At 25.9% G+C, this 21,588-nt stretch overlaps 2 protein-coding genes across 10 annotated transcripts in view; one reads left to right on the top strand and one right to left on the bottom strand.

Annotated features, from left to right (window-relative positions):
- The first annotated feature begins 866 nt into the window (after window positions 1–866).
- Window positions 867–10,583, top strand: LOC112682677 (Krueppel-like factor 5). The gene is made up of 3 exons (XM_025553356.1): window positions 867–1,992; window positions 5,371–5,670; window positions 10,080–10,583. The coding sequence occupies exons 1-3, from the start codon at window positions 1,978–1,980 to the stop codon at window positions 10,389–10,391; spliced, it is 627 nt and encodes a 208-aa protein (XP_025409141.1). The 5' UTR covers window positions 867–1,977; the 3' UTR covers window positions 10,392–10,583.
- A 4,078-nt stretch (window positions 10,584–14,661) lies between these two features.
- The window catches only part of LOC112682659 (protein alan shepard), a 73,585-nt gene continuing 66,658 nt past the window's right edge, over window positions 14,662–21,588 (bottom strand). For 2 of the 9 annotated variants that reach the window (XM_025553327.1, XM_025553331.1), the window contains exons 9-13: window positions 19,150–19,304; window positions 18,873–19,032; window positions 16,917–17,168; window positions 16,684–16,797; window positions 14,663–15,103 (exon numbers count right to left, since the gene is read on the bottom strand). In XM_025553327.1, the coding sequence (XP_025409112.1) occupies window positions 14,960–15,103; window positions 16,684–16,797; window positions 16,917–17,168; window positions 18,873–19,032; window positions 19,150–19,304 (825 nt within the window). In that variant the 3' untranslated portion in view covers window positions 14,663–14,959. Of the gene's footprint in view, window positions 15,118–16,683; window positions 16,798–16,916; window positions 17,169–18,872; window positions 19,033–19,149; window positions 19,308–21,588 lie in introns of all 9 variants that reach the window. The other 7 variants (XM_025553328.1, XM_025553333.1, XM_025553334.1 and 4 more) reach the window with 7 other exon arrangements.

Here is a 21,588-nt window from a genome sequence, read left to right as displayed (position 1 = left end):
CTAGAGTTTTAACTTCATTAAATATATTAATACATTAAATTCTCTTAGCGACAATCAAATTTTCATACACAACTCAAATATAATAATTGTACTGGTTATCATAAATACGATTATGTATGATATTACATATCATTTAAATGAAATAATCGGTTAAATTTTTCCCAAAAGATCAATGTGATGTGAAATATTAAATACAGCTATACAAATATTTAGGATGTTACTTGGTTTCGACGGAGAATTTTTATAGACAGAACGTAAAAACCACTAACATTTAAATTGAAAGCACCGGGCCAATAACGGTCCACAAATAATTTTTTTAATGTAATTATTTAAAAGGATTTTAATACATTTTATTATTACACTATTATTATTTATTTTATTATTTTATTATTTTACAAAAATGATAGAAAATAATAATAATACGGTATTAATAGACATTTAGTTGTACGGGTAAATTAAAAATTGAATATACTATTGCATTATAATCGAATAAATTCATTGGAAAAATGTTAAATATTAATTGTTAGTCATGTTTTTTCCTCATATCTACTGTTTAGGTTAACTTTCTATCGTATGTTTATTTTCTTCATGAATTGTTATTTGTCAAACACCTATATCAATAGTAAATGAAGTGCTCAATAATTATAAATACATTGTCGCGATAATCAATAATCAAATATCAAATAGAATTATTTGTTTTTTTTTATATTTTAATTATTTCAAATCAAACATGTCCATGTATAAAATTAAAAAAAAAGATTTTCTTCATAATTATTTACTAACCAAATAATTTAATTTAAAATATTTACTTAAGTACAAACACTAGGATTTTTTTATTTTTTATTTAAATTTCATGATATCTTATTTTAATCGTCTTTTTTTTTGTATTTTATAATTTAGTAACATCTTTATTAAATGTATTGTTTAAAAAATGGCAATCTTGGCAATCTACAAATTTGTCTATTACGGTTATACGGCCAAAACCGAAGTGCTATGTAAATGCTTTTAGAAAGACTTATTATTTCAATCAAAATGATTATTCTATTATTAAAAATAACAAAAACATTTTAAAATAAAGTACAATACTCCAACGGAACTCTAACACAAATAATTCCTATTTTTTTTTTCAACAATAATTATACTAGTAAATTATTAAATCGAACATGATTAACATGATAAAAGCATTTTGAACTTATAATATAACATAGTATTAATAACATTATAATCGGTTTGATTAAGAGTATGACGATGTTGATTGGGTAGTCTAAAAATATGATTTTGTGTTTGAACGATTTCTTTTAAAAATTTATCATGATGTAATGTTATATAATATATATGTACCTATATTATGGTATTAAAATATATTGACTTAGTCTAGAGTGTTAGTACTCTACACGCACTCATAATTGAACGAGTGTACAAGTGTTATAGATAAATATAAAACGTTCAAATGGGTTCGGTTCAATTAGGTTTTATGAATATGTATAAAAATTGATCAATTAACTTTAAAATATATAAGTACTTTGTTGGTTCTCGATAAAAACGGTTGCATTTTAATTTTTTCGGAGGTTGAATTCACCAAGGGTTTAATAATGCGTAAGATCAGTTTTTACCATCCGAAAATGTATGGTTGATTTTGAAGTCATATATATGACTTTAGATGGGGAAAATTAGCATATTTCAGAAGGTATCAATGAACGTCAATGAACGTCGCTGACACACGGTTTATCTGGTTTTAGGTTTAGAGAAGCCCATGCGTACAGGGTAGGCTGCACACGATCTAGTTTTATCTGACCTGTAATAATATCAGACATGGTACACACAATTCCCTAGAGGATATCTGACGTTATTTTTTAAACCATACGAATTGATAAACTAAAAATACTATGTCACCAGTGATTAGTTTGTGGGTTTTCAGTCTCCGTGGAACGTTGACGACGAACAAAATATATACATAGCTACATACGAGACGTTACGATGGTTTTCGTCGACGTGAGTATATGCATTATTTACTTATTTCTTATACCATTAATAAAGTTATAGTTTTAAAGCATTCTTAGAAATTTCTTCTTATACTTTTTAGAAACCTTAGAGGTTTTTTTTTTTTTTTTTGTTTTTGGTAAAATGTATACATTTATGGAACGTGAAAATCATCACTGTTAATTTTTTTTAAATATTTGATAATTTTAAATTAGGATTATTATTTAAATATCATCTTATTATTTAAAAAAAAAAAAAAAATAAATAAAAATGTATCATTCAACGAGCGTAGCTAGCAGCTTTGTAAAGCATGTTTTGTCAAAAGGGCCCATATAAAGTTTCAGCCCCGGGGCCCAATAAGTGCTTAATCCAGCCTTGACCATAGACATTAAAAAAAAAAAAATAAAAAACATAAACAATAAATACATATTAATATACATAATACACAAAATATATTTCAATGATCTATTATTGTATATATGATATCTTGTTGTATAGCAAATAACTTAACACACGAAACGATATGTGTCATTATTAAAATAATTTATAAATATTACCAAATCACATAAACGCTATAAAAAAAAAAAAAATTAAAATGTATGTTTTCCTTGGTAAATAGTGTCAATTTTATACTGATCATATATTCTAATTGAAACTTTAATTCGTTTTAAATCAGATGAGGCCATAATTTTATTAATTCCTTTTGAAATTGAACATATTTTCTTTATTGTTTCAACTTAGATTTCTGTTAGTATTGATATAACCACTTGTGTTGATGGATGGACGTTATGAAATTGCCCATTGTACATTTTGTGAAAGCTTTCTGGACCGTTTGTTGTTTTATTTAATTTTATTTTTGTAACTGTTCCAGTTATAAAATAATATTTTTAATTAAACTTACTTAGATATAATTGATGGTTCTTTAGCCCATATTTAAGGTGAAAATAAACAGCCAGGTTCGATATAGGTCTTTAAAATATAATCAATAAATATAAGACCTTTAGTGTTATTTGAACACGAACTCATAAGTTGAATAATACCATCTTCAACTTACTCGAATGATAGAAATGGTAGTCCGAAAAACGATTTTAACCACTGTCCCAATTCGACATATTTAATACATGATGTTCGTTAAGTATTGTGGATTTATATCTAATGAATAAAATAATTTATGTTGCATTATATTTTTTATGTTATAATGCATTAGGTATTTACCTTACACCACCAAGCTTGGCCTAAATAGTATCGAAATCCAAAAATTTTTATGTCAGAAAACATCGTTTTTGCAGCCTCATAAGCAGCACATTCAAAATCGACACGCAATTGTTTTATACATAGAATTACAGATAAATATTTTGAGTTTAATTAAATTAAATACGTTCAAATTTGAATATAAGTTTCTTTGCATTTATCAATTAAAAAAAAATAAATAAACCAAAGATAAATAATAATGGTTTTTTTAATCCGTGTATCGTATAATGTTGCATAAAATACTTGGTACGCATTCAAAAGTACCATATTCACACTGTAACAGTATATTAATATTTGTCTTTGTTGTAATACGACGAATAATATTTTAATAAAATAAATTGCAAATCGTCTGGCGCTTGAACAAATTTTTAATTTTTTAATTTAATACCATAATTTTCTTCCATTTTTTTCAACTGAAGTATAACACAGGTCAATGAATCTGGAAAAGGAGGACAATTTTTCCGTTTTTTATCATACATGGCTTTTCTTATAGATTTTATATCTGAATGTGGCATTTTAAAATCTATTGCCATCAGCTCAGATCTGATTATTTTTTATGGTCTAATTGAAATTGAGTCTTCTGATTTATGTTTACAATTTTCTCGTAAAATTTTGTGTTCGATTTTGTATTTAAAATATGACTTTGCTCACCCAAAATTGATAATATTTTTGAACGGCATTATAGTCATTACTTATAAATGTGTAAGCTAGATACCTACTAAATTGTATTTATTATTATAACACCTAATTGAGATCGTTTTCTTTTTTAGTATTAGCAATAAATTATAAAATAAATAACATTAACATGAATTTGTGAAAATTGTTAGTTTTGTGAAAAAATAATAAGACACTATATATGTTTTTATTATACATATATATATATATATATATATGTATAATAAAAAACATTTTTTTTTTTTGAGTTCGGATGATATTTAGCGTGTTTATAATAATGTGAAATGACAGATAAATAGAACAAAGAATTCTAATAATACATTTGAGTAAAATTAATTGTATTTAAAACTGCCACTCTTAGTATATAATATAATTTATTGACATTTTATAAACGCCTTTTGGGATTTCACATCTAGTTGATCTGTTTGATGACGGATACCGGAAAGTGGCCTTCACACTTGTCTCCCAACTCTAAAATAGTATACTGATAAATTGATATTTCATGAATTAAACTTAAAATAATTATAAAATGTAATTTTTCATCATTACTTTGTTATGGATATTTTAAAGTACAGCATCCCGATTGTTTTAACATTTTTTTCGGTTAAATAATAATAATATAATGTGATACAAATAAGATTATACGATTTGAAATTTTCGTAAGAATGAATTTTACTTTTCATTAAAAAAACTATTAATTGTTTCTAAAAAAACCCCTTATAAACTGTTGCAGTAAAAAGGATTTATACAATTAATCTGAAATAATTTTTGATTTATTAAAAAAAATAAATATATCTTTATATAAATATAGCATATATTTTAACATGCAGTTCTTCGAAAATAAGGTATTAGGTAACGTATATTCAAACGATATATTTAACTGTGTGCGTAAGTTTCTATAGTTATTTCAAGTAAACTAATATGTAACCACTATAGTCTAATTTTGGTTGTTATTTTTAACTACCACGGTCAATATAACTGAATCAGAAGTTTTTAAAAATGCCAGCGAATGTAATACAAATATTACACAATATCATCTCAATAGCTTATTAGTTAATAATATATACAAATAATATCGAGATAATAAAGGCAAATTAATAAAAAAAGTAAATAAAAAAATATCGAGATATTGTTTGGATAGGTAACTTTGTTTCTTTTTTTAAGATATACAAATTCCTTTTTCATTTTCTATACGGTTTCAAAATTGTGTTGCAAGTAGTCTAAATAATTTGTCGCGCTTAACTGACGTATGTCGTTATTATTTCGTTAAAATATTTTGCACACGAGCTTCGTTTAAACCAGTTAAAACCGTGCAAAATACATTTTTACAAATCGCACCATATTTTAAATCCTCAAACCTAATGTTCCCGTTTTTAAATATCGATTGATATATACATACACCTCTAGAAACTTCGTGCTTGTAGTATACATTTGTATTGTATTGAATACCATTTTTAAGCACAGTTTTGCGTCGATGACCCTAGTAAGACATTTTGGGATGATCCAAATATGTATGTGGACGATCCCGGATTGGACATACTGTTGTCGTTGACCACGGACGAGTTTTTGCTGTGCAGTAATCAAGATGCCTCAGTCGCTGAGGTCAACGACGATCCAGAGCTGACAGACGGAAGTCCACAAAACGAACAACAACAACAACAACAACAACAGCAGCAGAACAAAAGCAATAATGATGGCAAACAGGCGTTGATATGCATGTATCCGAATTGTGATAAGTCGTATTTAAAGCCGTCACATCTCAAGGTTAATTAAAAGATTTGTTTTTATCCCTATTTTAGATCATATAGTTACACCGGTTTTTATTCACGTTTATACAATTTAATAGAGGGTAGGGATAATGGAGACGACCTGTCGAAAACGTTTCAAATCGTTTGATCTTGAATTTCGCATTTTCTATACAATAATTTGAAATGTTTCACGGTGTTTGATTTTCGTGAGTATTGAAAACTAAATTGTACGTTATAATAATGTATACAATTGTATTAAACCGTCTCCATTTACAACCAGGGTTGGACTAGCTTTATAGCTCGGCCCGGGCAAAATAATTTCGAACGGCCTCAATGGAGCTTTATAAGTAGGTAGGTACCTGATCAAATTATTGTTTAACTGAAAATCTATCTTCGTAACTCAAAAAACAATATTCACCCAAGTACATTTGAATATTTTCAGATTTAATGTTATTCCTTAAATAAATCTAGTTTACGCATAGTATATCTTATCTATAATATTGATATAATGACCTATTAAGATAAATTTTACACCATAAAAAATTATTTGATTTAAATATGTTTATACATTTAATTTTAATTGAGTTAGAACAGTGGGGTCGGCAACTAATGTCTCTTTTATGCGGCCCACAGTAAATTTCAAAACTAGCAAATGTCATTGAATATCACATACATTTTTTACATTGTCTGGCTCTAGTATTATTTTTAATTTGTGAATGTGGCCCAAAGGTCCATTAAGGTTGGAAACTAGTAACAGGATTGTTATTGATTGAACGTCAAAACTATTAAAATGTTTTTAAATAAAAGTCTAATAAATCTTATAAAAATTATTATTATCGAAAAACAATTTCGCTATCTCATATTTTGCGCGACAATGTCTACCCATACCATGGTCTTAGAAAATTAATCTTCTAAGACCGTAACCCATACCAACATTTTATTTTAATAAAATGTTGTTTGAACAAACGCGAACGGTACTTCGTATGATTAACATATTGTATACATCTTTTGTATTCAAATTTCCTACAATTTTTCTATTTATAAATATTCTGATGAAATCATTGTTATCATTGTTATCAATTGGCCTATCGCGACATTAAATATGTTAAATTTTCAAACTCCGAGTTACCTAATTCTGTGTCACCGCATCCATTAGTAATGTCATGTTACAAGACGACATTTTTTATTTTATTTTAAGAATAGAAGATAGACGCATTCAATTAAAAACAAAAAAATCTAAGTAATTTTATTTAACCAAAATTACAACAGCCCATCGGGGCATGCCCCGGTGCTCCGGTGGCCTAGTCCAACCCTGTTTACAACATATAATATTATAACTGTCATAACAATGCATATAGATACATTTGTACTCTTCAATATTACTAATTTTAGAACGATAACTAGCATTTTGCATTGTTGGTGCACTAACTGTGGAATACTAAGCCGAAATTTGATAGTATTTGTTACCCAGATTTTCAATTTTTTCAGGAAAGTTATATATTACGATATGTGATAAAGTACCTAATAGTCCATCGACTTTGTCATTACATTTTTTTATTTTTAAAAATAATAAGATTTTATAAAATATTAAGAACCATTGGTTTTAGAATAAGCAGATATTGTATTGTGTATTCAAAAACCCAAATCTGAAGCCATTAATATGTTGTTTTGTTATTTCCATTCCAAAGATATAAACTTTTAAAGTTGAAAAGTGTTTCTATTCACCCTATTTTACGGTACTCCATCCTCCCGCCACTTGAAGTATTACTTTGTTTCTAAGTGGAGGGTCTATAGCCTATTTAAAATAAAATAAAAGATACACCCTCATATTGTTAAAATCGGTAGCACTTATATTGTATAGACACTAGAAGTCACTGTAAAAGTTTGCATTGAACTTAATAAAAATCGATTTTCAATATTAGAAACAATAACTATGAATAATTTTCTGTTGTTGACACCCCATTTTTATCAAGTTGAATTAAAATTATTATAGCGTCGTCTAGTGTCTGCATATAACAATTTTAACAGTAGGATGGCATATTTGTATATTGAAAAAGCTTTCAAAAAATTGTAGTAATAAAATTAAATAGATAATTAGGCATTATCGCATTATAGAAACATAATGTGGCTTAGGGTTGCGTGTGCTCTGTAGTTACCGTAATCGGTAAATAGGATCATCTTGTACATGTCTATTATATATATGTTTAAAATAGTGTAATACGAACAGATTGGAATTCTCGTAACAAATGTATAGTGATTATTAGAGCCCGGATTTATATGCATTTAAAAGTGAATATGATGCAAATATGCAAAGAAAAAGTGTCTAAATATGCAATTATATGCACTATGTCACATTTTATAAAATGTGGTTTTTTTTTTTTTTTAAACCACACTTTTATACCAAATAAAATTCTAAATATTTTATCAAAAACAAAAAAAAATGATAATATCCACTGTTTTATATGTCAAATCATTTAAATCAATCTAAAACTTTTAGGTAACTTAAAAATGAGAATATAAAAAAAAAAAAAAACTAAAAATAAATATTTTTGATTATTTGAAGTTAATTAGTCTCAAAAAACGAATATAAAACTTAAAAAATAAACAAAAATTTTAATTTATTAAAAACTCATTTAATATGCATGTTATATGCATTTATGAACAAATATGCAATAACCCTCGAAATATGCGAAATGTGCAATATAAAATTTGGTGTTTAAATTCGGTGTGATATAAATCGTGGACATTTTAAACCTCCATAGACGAGCATACACTTATTATAATCATGCAAATGCATATAAATCCGGGCTCTAGTGATTATACAAGAACAGTATATAAAATATAAAATATGATACACAACACTTGTGAAAATTCACAGAGCAAATAATATATATTTTTATGAAAATACCTCGTACACATCGTATAGGTATACGCATTTTAAAAGAATATTAAGGCAGTGTTCTCACCAAAAATAACTGTCAACAGCAACGCAATAGCTACGCGACAGTCATTTCAGTTGAGTTGCTCTTATGTTCTTATCAAAAAATCTGGAATAAAATTAATTTACCTTTAATTTATATCAGTTGCCTATTAATTATTATTATTTTATTTTTTCTTAGTTAAGTACAATATGATGTATTTTATATTATAGGTATGTCGAATGTATTGAATACTCGTATGTATAAAATAAATTATTGATTATTTCGTAATAAAAAGGACACCATTAATTTACTAGAATTATTTGTTTTAATTGAAATTTTGTTCCATGATTTTTCTTTTATACGTATCTTGACGGGTATAATTATATGATTTTGTATAAAAAAGACATGTATGACTTTCTATAAGTTATACATAAGTCACATTTTATTCTTGTTTGTATGACATTTTTAATAAATAATTTAAAAATACAATATTGTATCTTATTAAAATAAACTGATACAATGACCACGAGCAACAGGTGGAAAGAGACTGACATGTCAAGTTGTTTAAAAATAGTTTTTAAACAGTTGAGTTGCTTAATAATCGTGTTGCTGCCCGTGAAAACATGTCGATTTGGATAATACATTCGTGTCGCATCGAAGTTGCGTTGTCATCGATAGTTGCTTTTGGTGAAACACAGCCTAATACTTACATCTGTTATAAATTATAATGATAATATTATAATATTGTATATGTAAAAAATTATTTCGAAATAACCATAACAATAAACCAAAAGTTGAATAATGTATACATGATGTTGTATATAAAGAGCACGTTCTTTCTGGGGAAAAAAGTCTAAATGCCAAACACTTTCATTATGATTGATGTGCGTAGTATTTAATCGTGGTGTTTTCATTGAATTCAAATACACAGTTCACAACAGTCATAACTAACGTAGTCATCATTTATTGAACTCACTGTTAAATGACATATTCATTCAAAACAAGTTGTCACAATTTTACGTACACATACGGAAAAAAAATCGCCTATTAGATTCACTACACTGGTCAATAGGGTTATTTCACAAATAAATGATTAACAATAAGATGGATTTCTATTTAAAATGAATTAGGTATAGTTATCACAGTCATCGTTTAAGTGTTATTCGTGCATTATGAAACAAATTCTCGGTGAAAATAAAGTACTTTTTTTTTGTCAGCAATATATATTTTTATTATACAACTATATAAATATGCACATATATTTGTTTAACTAAACCGACATTTTAACAAATATTTTACTTTTAATTTTTTAAAAAATATTTAGGCTTGTTGACTTTTTCGGTAAGTGAACTTAAATGGCCTAATCCCAAAGCGAGTCCAATAATACGAGACTATTGTACTTGAGATATTATTTCCTATTTCCAGTTATAAACTAGACTTTCGATGGTTACAATTTATGTATTTAAACTTGTCTATTCACTGTTTTTTTCTTACCAATCAACAGGTGCATATGCGAAGGCACTCGGGCGAGAAACCATACGGTTGCATGTGGCCGGGCTGTACTTGGCGTTTCTCCCGGTCCGATGAATTGTCGCGGCACTGTCGTTCGCACTCGGGCGTTAAGCCGTACGGTTGCAGCATGTGTGATAAACGATTCTCGCGGTCCGACCATTTGACCAAACACGCGAGGGTGCACCACAAGCGAATGGCCACTGCGGCCGCTGTTGCTGCTAGACTGCAATGGCAGACACAACAATGCCAGGGAACATTCGCCCAGGCCAGAAAAACGGCTACCGTGAACAAATATCGTCAATAACTAAAGCATGCCCTAGGAAGCGATTTTTGTGGTGACAAACGTGTACGTCTGCAATACATCGTCGTCCCATCAATTTCATTATTAAAACAAAGGAACGGATTAAAAATAATTTCAAAGAGTCGATTCATGTCGTATTTGTATTGATTTGGATGGATGTTGATGATAATAAAACACAAACACTCGATTTCGTAATAACTTTAGTTTTTATTTGTTTTTTTTATCGTTTTTATTTTATTTTCACAATCACGCAAATAGTAGTCTTAGTCTATGAAAAAAAAAAAAAACTTAATAATTATAATATAACCTATCCTTAAAACGCAACAACGCCAAAATGTATCAAACCCAATAAAAACAAAACAAAAATAAACAAACGAGACCTACAAATAATGAGACATAGAATTGTTCAATAATATACAAAAAAAAAAAAAAATAATAATATTAATAAATTAATAAATTAAATAAAATAAATGACAAAAAATATATAATATTATGTATAGCAAAATAATAATTTTTTTTATATAATTTATTGATATTAGAAAGGAGAAACAAATTATTAAGGGAGAAATCATTAAACTATACACATAAATATTACGGCAAGACTTATCAACTAAAGCCTTCTACATAACAATGATCAGTCACAATTAATAATACAAGACACCGGGTGATATAAATGAGTTAAGCCTAGAGTACAGTTGTAACCGACTCTATTTTTCTTTTTTCTTTTTTTTTTTTTAACGCAACTTTACCCACCGATTTTAAGGAGGGGGACCAGCAGTCTCAATCACAACATACAAACATTTTATTGTTCGTACATATTTATTATATTATTATATTATTACTTATTTCTCCTTCCGAGGTTTTTTTTTTTCGTTACACGTTTATTAAAGTTATTATCATTAGTACTAAATTTAATTTAAATTAATATATACGTTTTGTTTTAAAGCAACACCTTAATAAACTAATGCTAATTTTTTTTTCCGGTAAATAAATAATAAGCCACGATTTGGTTTGTTAAAACGAATAATCATTAATCTCACACAGCTTTGAAAACAATCCAAAAAAATTATTCATTAATGTCTATTTATTATCATATTAAACATACACACATACATACACATCATTATGTATATATATATATATATATATATATAAACATGATTGTGTGTATGTATGTAATGGAGGCTAATCATGATTAGCGTTAGCATATGTTGCAAAAAAAATATGAATATAATTAGACTTTTAATTAATATTAACATAGTATTATTATTATTATTATTATAACACTTAAAACTTACAAACTAAAAATAAGTCGTTACCTTATAACGTTAATTTTAAATTATTATTATTAAATATATAGGCTTTTATTATAATATTATTCATTATTCGTTGAGGATATCTCAACGTTCTATCTCGGCACGTAATACGAATATCGGCATCGACAATAATGTAGACATAATAAGTCACGTGGAGTGGTCATTGTTAAAAAACACCGAGCTACAAAATAGGTATTTTCATGGTAATTCTCGAAATTTTCATTTGATGTAACTACAATTTTTTTTTCGTCCTACCGGTAAACACGCTTCTGTTATTTTGACAGAAACTAATAGGCACATACGGGTAATCAATTATAAGAAAATCCGGATCTTTAATGAGTGAAGAAATAAAATTTTTCATTGATATTTTTGTCTTGTTTCTAAACAAATAATCATGCGCATATTGTGTCCTGGGAAGACACCGATGTGCTAAATATCACATTAAAATTTCATACGTTTTATTCAGACAAAGGCGCTTAGGCGAAACTAAGTCTTATATTATTACATTTTTTATGGGACAGAATATAAAAATACCCCTGTAAAATTTGAACAGTCGTATGTATGTACATTTTCATTTCATAATTAACCCAGAAATTCTCTAAGAAAATTAATTTTCATATGAAGAAAAAAATAAATTATTCAACATTTAAAAATTATAATAATAAACTTTATGCTTTGGGAAAAATAGTCATATTAAAATTTCAATACTATAATAAGGTGTTACTATTATAATATGGTATCGACCAAATTTGTTAGAAATTTACGTCGAAACCGTATTTGTACATCCATCTAATTTAAATTGTACCTATCAATCAATCATTTATAATAATAATAATAATAATAAAAAGCGAAAAAACAAAACTATTAATTCACAATACATTAAACCCCACAAGCAAAAAATTAAAATAATAATAATATTTTAATTCCGCCAACAAACGTGAATATTGAAACACGTTTTTGATTTATCTACCATTTTTAGGATTTTCGGAACAGATATATTAAACAATAACGATCGAGTCGTCAAAACCAGACTATTCTGGACATTTTTTTATGTACACACATATACAAAATAAAATAAATTAAAATACTTAGACCTGACTAATACGTCCAGGGAAAGATACGAAAAATGCTATCATAAATATGATGCAATTTAAAAAGACTAAACATGTCATTATCGTGAACTTCAAAATGTTTCGTTCGAAGTATGCAAAAGTTCTTTTGAAGCTAATGGGACAGTTTGGTGAATTTGACGATCACCAGAGTATAGATTTTTTCTATATCTATGAATCAATTAATATGTACATTTTATTTTACTACAAAATGGTAACCAAAAGGGCTAACTATGGGGAATCGATCTGAAGACCCAATCGGAAACCACGTAATTTCTTTTTAATTTTCAACTAAGATCTGCTCAAAATTTGTTAATAACGAAAAAAAAATTAAATGTTTTAAACTAATTCTCACATGATTAAATGCAAATATTTGCAAGTATTAGCGCTATTGAAAATATGAAAAAAAAATTAAATTAAAAAAAAAATCACATCATTTAGTCTATTACCTAATAAATAAATTAAAAAAAAAATTAAATAAATTAATTGTCAGTTATAGAAAAAAAAACAATTAATAAAATATGAAAATAATAAAAACAAAAATAAAAATATTTTTTTTAAATAGGTACCTAAGCAAAGGTAAAAAAATAAATAATTTTTTACTTTTTAAAATTTTAAATAAAAATTTGAAATATATCGTTTTAAAAATTATTTTTCTTAAACGGTACATTAACATTAGTGACTATTAACCGCTAACATGTACAAATACATGTATCACAGAATTTCAAGGAGACAAATTTACCAAAAAAAAATTTAATCACATGGATACAAAATGGATGGTTACACTACGGGATGGGAGTTTGACATTGCGACAAATTACATTTAAACTTACTATTACAGAACTACTTATCAAACAAAAATATTATCGTAAAATGTGTATCAATAACTTAATATATAGTTACTTAAAACTAGATTTTATTATTATTATTAACCGCATAAAATGAAATTTACATTGCAATGTAACAGCTGTTAATTGGTTTTACGTAACTGATTTAATCATGTATAAGTTCTTATTCCTTTTGAAATGACTAACTTTTATGAATGACCAGTTCAAAGAGAAACTTTTTTCAGAATACACTTGAAAATTTCACGAATAAACCAAAATATTTTAAAATGGAAAAATATTAACACATATTCAATAAATCAATTATCCTGTAAAAACAATTTTAAGAACAGAAAAAGTTAATTAACATAAATAAATAAAATAATAATTTTAACGAATGTTTTAAATAAGAATAATTTACAATTTGACACAAACAAAAATTCTCAGACTAAAAATTAAAGACAAAATACTAAATTTAAAATAATTTCTGCATAAACTTCGCTAAATAAAGTCGAATGTCAAATTTAACAAGTTGTTTAATAAGTACAATAATCGGATCGTATGATTTTGTTATTAATTTTTTCCAAATAACAATTTAGACATAAGCCACATACAGTTTAATTTTATTACTTAATAATATATAGTAATTGTTAAAGTAAAACCTTTTATTCGATTACTAAGAACTACATAATTTAGTCATATTATATAAATTTTACATCTAAATTATGAGGTAGTTAATAATTATGCTTTTACAGTAAAAATAACTATGTACCATTAAATATGTAATAAAATAAAGTTGTATGTAGGCCATATTAATTCTTTAGAAAAAAAACAGCTTATATTGTCAAGAGGAAAAAATTAATAGCACTGGAAAAACCATTAGTTTGTATTTACAAAACAAAAAGACTCAGTATAATTTATTGGAGAGAAAGGATTTTGAAAACAATTTTAATCAATTTAAATATCTTGTTTTAAATTAAATCGTAAAATTTTAGTTGAGAAAAATTTGTATCAAAATATAATATATATTTAAAATACATCGTCACCCTGTTATTCTGAAACTGTAAGAATATTTAAAAATGAATTTTTCTCAGAATTAACAGGTTGACCATATTTTTCAATGGTTTTGTATGAAATTTCCTAAGTAATATTAATTTTTCTTTCGAGAACAAAACAACGTTAACTAAATTTTGAAATGGCCAAAATACTCTTTAAAAAATATATGAATAAAAATAATGTAACTTAGGTATTGAAAAGTAATAACAAAAATGGGAGTTACCTACTCTTATTGGCTTTGGTTTTGTTTTGCCTAATTTTTTTTATTTATTTGTGCGAAAAATGTTGATAGGAGTCATCAGGTGATGCCGTTGTCGAAGGATGTTCTTCCGCTGGAATTGGAACTGTATGAATTATGTTTGGTGCAGAGCTTGTGAAGTACGGATAACCTGGGTGTGGGCTGGCCATGTACTAAAACATGGATACTTAATTTAAAAAAAAAAAGGGGGAAATGAGCAGTTTTTATATGATATTTTATTACACTATTAAAAGATTCTTAGCAATTAAACATGATCAAAGTAAATTATTCATAAATTATAAAATTTAAAATAAATGTATGTATTTATAAGTGTAATACAATATTTTTTATAAAGATATAATAATTAGTTTGAGAAGAATTATGTTATTTCAAATAATTAAAACTGTAATAAAAAAACACAATAACCGTAGTTAATAACTACTATAATACTATATAATATTTAATAAAATAACCTAACCTAATTTAAGATTTCAGAATTTTTCTTAGAACTTACAGTTAAAATGAAATTTGTTGTTAAAAAATCAATAATTTCATTGCATAGTAATAAAAGAATGAATAACAATTAATAATATATATGTTATAGAGTCTATAAAATGTATTTTCTGTATAGTTTGTATAGTAAATAAAATAGCTGAAATGAATATTAATTAAAAAATATGTATATACATATAGAACGATGTCTATATTATAAACATATTAAATGTTTGTATTATAGACATTGTTTTATAATTTTTTTTTTTTTAATATTCATTTCAACTATTTCATTTACTATACAAATTATACAGAAAATACATTTATAGAACTAATATTCAGAAATGTAGGTAAGTGTTAATGAAATGTACTGACAAATTATCAAAGGAATATAATAACGAAAAATTCATTGGAGTGAAGTTAATAGATGAATTGTGTATTCAAGTTATATTTTAATATTTATCTAGAATACTTAACATAGGTTAGTCATATAAAAACCAAATTTGTTTTATTATGATTTTTGATGAAAATGAATAAAAATGAAAGACAATGGATCATTAAAAATACTAGTCACTAGGCTTCTCCAATGATATTTTCTTTAAACATTGATATAGTCTGTTTTTTCACGATACTTAATTGCAATATCGAAAAAAAATTAAAACGTATTTATTTATTTATATCCTCACATTAATCAGGGTACCAGGTAATGGCACACGTTTATAATTAGCCATTATTATTATCAATTGTTAATTAATATATGAAAAGTAAAAAAATAACAATTTTAATCAATTAAAAAAATTAATATATTAATAAGAAAACACAAAAACGAATGAACGAATTAAAAGAACAAAATTTAAGTAATGAAAAAAACTATAGACGATCAATAATGATAAATAACTTCTGTACAAATACTAAAAACTAATTTGTTTTGTCACTGGTAAAATTATTCTCCCGTTATTATGCGCTATTTTTAACCTGATCTCAAAATAATTAAAAACCCATGGATTGACAATATGTTTATTTATTATATTACTCTACAATAATATGCAAAAGTATCATGTGATATATTAAGAATCGTTGGAGAAGTTTAGTAGATAGTATTTCACTAACATACAAAGTAAATTTATCATTTATTTTCTAAATTAAAGGTTAACATTTTTATTTTAGAAAAGAAACACGTTATTATATTGTTTATACACTTGAATCATTTTATTTGCTAAGAATCAAAGAGTAATGAAATGCCTTTATAATAGTGACTTACTGATCCATTTCCGAGTTGTAGAGCAGACATATGTGTAGCAAGTTGCGGTATAACTGAACCATATTGAACAGAACCTGGATCTGCTGGTTGAATCATCTGACAACATACAGGAGTCTTAAACAAAACATTTATATTTCTTATTAACACATGTACCTCGATCGAAGTGTAAATAATATTTAATTCTAAATTGTTTTAATAATGATCAACTTATTTAAATGTAGATAATGGCATACTTCGATTTGGGCTAGATGATGTGGTGGTGCAGGTTGCATTACATATTGTGGCAACCATGATGATGCAGGGATCGAATATCCATGGGCAGGTAATGCCTGTGTAGTATAATGACGTCCAACATATTGTGCCAGTGTAGCAGGTATAACATGTGAACCACCTGTTCCAGTCAAACCATTGTGAGTGCCATCATATCCAACATGAGAACCCTGCAACATATAGTGCTGTACCGGAAATCGCACACATCCGCCATTCTGTCACACAACAATTGTACACAAATAGTTTATCACACAATATTTAGAAAGAAGATAAAAAAATTAATCTAATTAATAGCAAATATAATAAAGCATAGATTTAATATATCATAAGATTAACAACATAATAAAACCTTGCAGCATGCTGCATTGATCGTACATCAAGAAAAAATTCATTATCAAGCAACTAACCATAAAAATAAATATATCAAATATTAGTTTTTATGAAAGCTGAAAAACGTATATTTTATTGAAAAATAATGTTATAAGTTTTAGCTACTTTCATTCATATTTATATCCATTGAATAAATTTAATTACAATGTAAAAAAAAGCATGGCATTATTTTTTTACTCTAAATTAATTTGTAGTACAGATTAAAATTGATTTATATTACACAAGATCTTAAGGTATTTATAATTATTTAATATTTAGTATTGGCATAGGCATGTTCAAACTTTGGTGACCGAGGGGGCATTAAACATTTTTAAATCGTGAGACCTATTTTTTTCATACATCAAGAAACATTTATTTTTTATGATAAAAAATTCGCAATGATAAGAATATTTTTTAATCAAGACTAAAACCATTGGCATGTAAAAACAATAAAAATACATTTAAAACTAATAATTAGATACATACATAATAGGTACTATTGTACTGTATTACCACACGACTTTTTTTTTATTCGGGCATGATTTTTGTTGGAGACACAGCCCACCGGGAGGGGAGGGGGAAATGCCCAACCGGTGCCTTCCGTAAACATGCCTATCAATATTAGAAGGGAGATTTTAGGTCTGTAGTTATAATTTATATATTAATTTTAATAACCATTATGGAAGAAAATAATTAATATAAATTTTCAATTTCTACAGTTAATAAATATAAGTTAATATACTGATATACTGATAAGAATGAAGTAGTATTTACTAATTGCGCCCAGCAGTAAAAATTTCTTCTAAATTGTGACTCGAGTATTTTTGGGATATATACGAATTGTGGTCCGAGGAAATACTAATTTAACATTTTTTTTTTATTATAAAATTGTACATAGAATGTTTATATTCCTTCTAAATTTTATACAAGCTTAGAACTTTTTATAGCATCAGTATTATAAGTAGTTTTGTATTTAATTGTATAGATCCTTATCAATACTTTTTTTTAGTATAGCAAAATCAAAAAAGCGGTGAAATGTTCTTGGCGTGTATTTTGGTACTAACATTATACTGTCATTATATTTTTTCAGTGAACATTGAACTCTCCCCCATAAATATTAGAAAAAATGTTATAAAAAATAAAAAATAATAATAGTTATTTCAATATTTCCCATGAGACTTTAAATATATTTATATATATATTATATAATGAGTAATAAAGCATGCTATTTATCAACATTTTACACATTTTCAAATACCCCCCCCTGCCCGAAATTTTTTCCTGCGTTCGCTACTGATAGATCTGATAAATATGACAAATATTAATCGGGCTGTAACTTGAATAATAAAAAACCCGGGTCACAAATCGTCTGTACCTAAAAAACATTCTGGCCGCTATTTGAATTAAATCGTTTTTCGTAGATATTTTTGGGATACAACTAGGATAATCTAGTATGCAACCGTTATTTTCATTGATCCCTATTAATTTTATTTTAATAACTATTTGAATACTACCTACGATCAATGCCGTTTAAATTTTAAACATTATACCTCTGATTCTCTCCACAAACGAGAATCTGATCTGTAGCTAGTGTTTCTTTTCTTTTGGCCACTGTCAGCAAATTTAACCAACAAAGGTTCTTTTGATCCCGGCAATGGATTACCATTAAACATTTGAATGATTTGTTCACACTTTTCTTTGGAGTCCATTCTGTAAATAAATACAACACAAATATATAAACGAGTGAAATAAATTTAAACGTATAATATGTATTATATACACATCATTATATAATACAATATTATATAAATTCTATAATTAATTTACCTAGCAAAACCGACACCTTTGCTGACCATATTTGTGTCACGTAAGATTCGAGTTGACACTACTTGACCAAACTTTGATAACAATGTGTCTAAATCGTTTTCTTTGAAATTTGGTGGCAAATTGGCTATATACAAGTTGGTTGGATCTTGTTCTTGCTGCTAATAATATTAAACAACGCAAATATAAAAAACTGTGAAGTTTTAATTTTAAAATTATACAGTCAAACAGTAAATAAAAATGTAATATTAATCATAAAAAATGTTCTTTCCTAAATAAAGTAACCACACACAAATCCCTTCTGTTTAAATATATATTGTTTTATTTTCTATAATAATTATAAGACTCCGGTATAAATTTTGATGATTAGAGATTACCTGAATAAGATCATCTAAAATCTAGAGCTAAGCAAATCCCACGTAGAAGATTTGATATACTTATCAACCAAGAATCTATTAAAATTTAACACAAAAAAAAATTGATTGTGAAAAGGAAATATAATTTATCCAATAAGATTATACAATGACATTGTATTTCGTAGAAGGAAAAAATTTACAAACGTAAAAAAAATTATTATTCGTTCAACAATAAATTTTAGCGATTGTTTTTGAGACAAATTATCAAGCTTCGAACATGTCATTATGCAGTGTACTAATAAGTTTAATAATTCGATAGCTATGAGTCTAAGTTTTTAACACAATATTATTAAGCCAGTAGAAAATATAAGCGAACATTAATAAACAGCAGTAGGAAAGGCTAGAGATAATAAGACCAGGGTTTATATATTATAAGTATTAACGACGGTGGTAAGTAAATTTACTATAGTGGTTTTGAATCTACTGATTTTTACTTATGTAAATATTATCTTGATAAATATTTTCTTTATTATTCATTCTTTATACCAACACAACATGTTTTTAACAAAACTTGATCAAAATTTAATTTCTAAAATATTAAAAATACATTTAAAGTAAAAAATTAGCCTTAAATTTGAATTGATATAAAAATGTATTTATGTAAATGTACTATAAGATGATAAAATTAATGTAATTATTTTCAATTTGCCAAAATATTTAGATCAATACGGTTCAATATCATTATTCGATATTTTGCATTAAATATTGCATTGCATTGGTTAAAAGTGAAATTTTAAGTAAGTACTAACATTTTAACACACTACTTGAACACTATTGAAAATAACTAGGTAACAAGTCAAACACACTTTTAATAAAAATGATAAAAATTATGATGTATGACAAAATATAATCGAAAATAATTAATAGAACATAAAAGCTTGACTGGCATATAACTGTTAATAAATTAAAAAATAAACATGTGAGATTGATAATAAAATAATTGTCAATTAATAGCTAAAATTATTTATCAATAGAGACCAATAACTCAGTTAAAAATCGTTTCAACTGAACATAAACTACCATATGGTGGAATTAATTTAAACTGATATCGACTAGCTTTCATATATGACAATTATAATAATTTAATAAGTATAAAAAAATAATAATTGTAATGTTTTAAATTTTAAGACAACTCTTGACGTATCATTAGGAAAATTACAAGTTTAGTTATATAATATTATGCACACCATATTTTAACTAAAGTAAGGTTTTAAAATAAATTAACTTTCAACCACTTAAACAGTACAATTAAATTGTATATCCAATAAGATTATTTAATTTAAATACATTTACCATAATACCATCCAAAAATACTGATAATTAAATTTTCTACTTTTTTTACAGTAGTGAAGTAGTAATTTTTTTACTGTTAAAAATAAAACGAATTCAAATTAACGACTTGTCAACACAATGTTTTTTAAGTCACATTTTACCTTAAATTATATACTTGAACAGTTATAATTAAACGATTAATAATAATGGATTTTGAACTTATACCTATTACAAATAATTATTCAATACAACGAAAACTTAAACACAAAATTAAATTAAATCCATAATTTAAAAAATAGATAGACAAACATAATACTATTTAAAATATTAAAAAAATTTAACGTTTTTTTTAGGAAATATATCAATTGTGATAAATATCAGTTTTAGTAAATATTAAGTATACAAATGGTTTAGGTTTTCGATAAAAATATATTGATAAAATGTTTTAAACAGTGGTCAGATGGTCAATTGATTTTTTTATGAATTTTATACATAAATACGAATTTAAATTATCTAGTTGAATGTAAAATATGTGAGATTAAAATATTAGTTTATGAATACTGTTTAGATATTTCCTTGTATTTCCTGATAAATGTAAAGTAATAAACAAAGCTTATGTCACTAGTTTACGTGACATGCGTACACACCCATATATTATAATATATATATACACATACATTGTTATCGACCTACATCAAATCAAACAATGAGAAGAGTCCTACAAATATGTGAAAACCTTGTACAGATTAAAAAA

Source organism: Sipha flava, unplaced genomic scaffold, assembly GCF_003268045.1.
Source record: "Sipha flava isolate LNK unplaced genomic scaffold, YSA_version1 208_pilon_pilon, whole genome shotgun sequence".
Taxonomy (NCBI): Eukaryota; Metazoa; Arthropoda; class Insecta; order Hemiptera; family Aphididae; genus Sipha; species Sipha flava.
This window is presented reverse-complemented; position numbering and strand designations above follow the sequence as displayed.

What these genes read in the sequence shown, in the direction of transcription:
- LOC112682677 (XM_025553356.1), top strand. An exon ending in TAAAGCCGTCACATCTCAAG is followed by an intron (nt 5,671 to 10,079) that starts GTTAATTAAAAG and finishes ACCAATCAACAG; the next exon opens with GTGCATATGCGAAGGCACTC.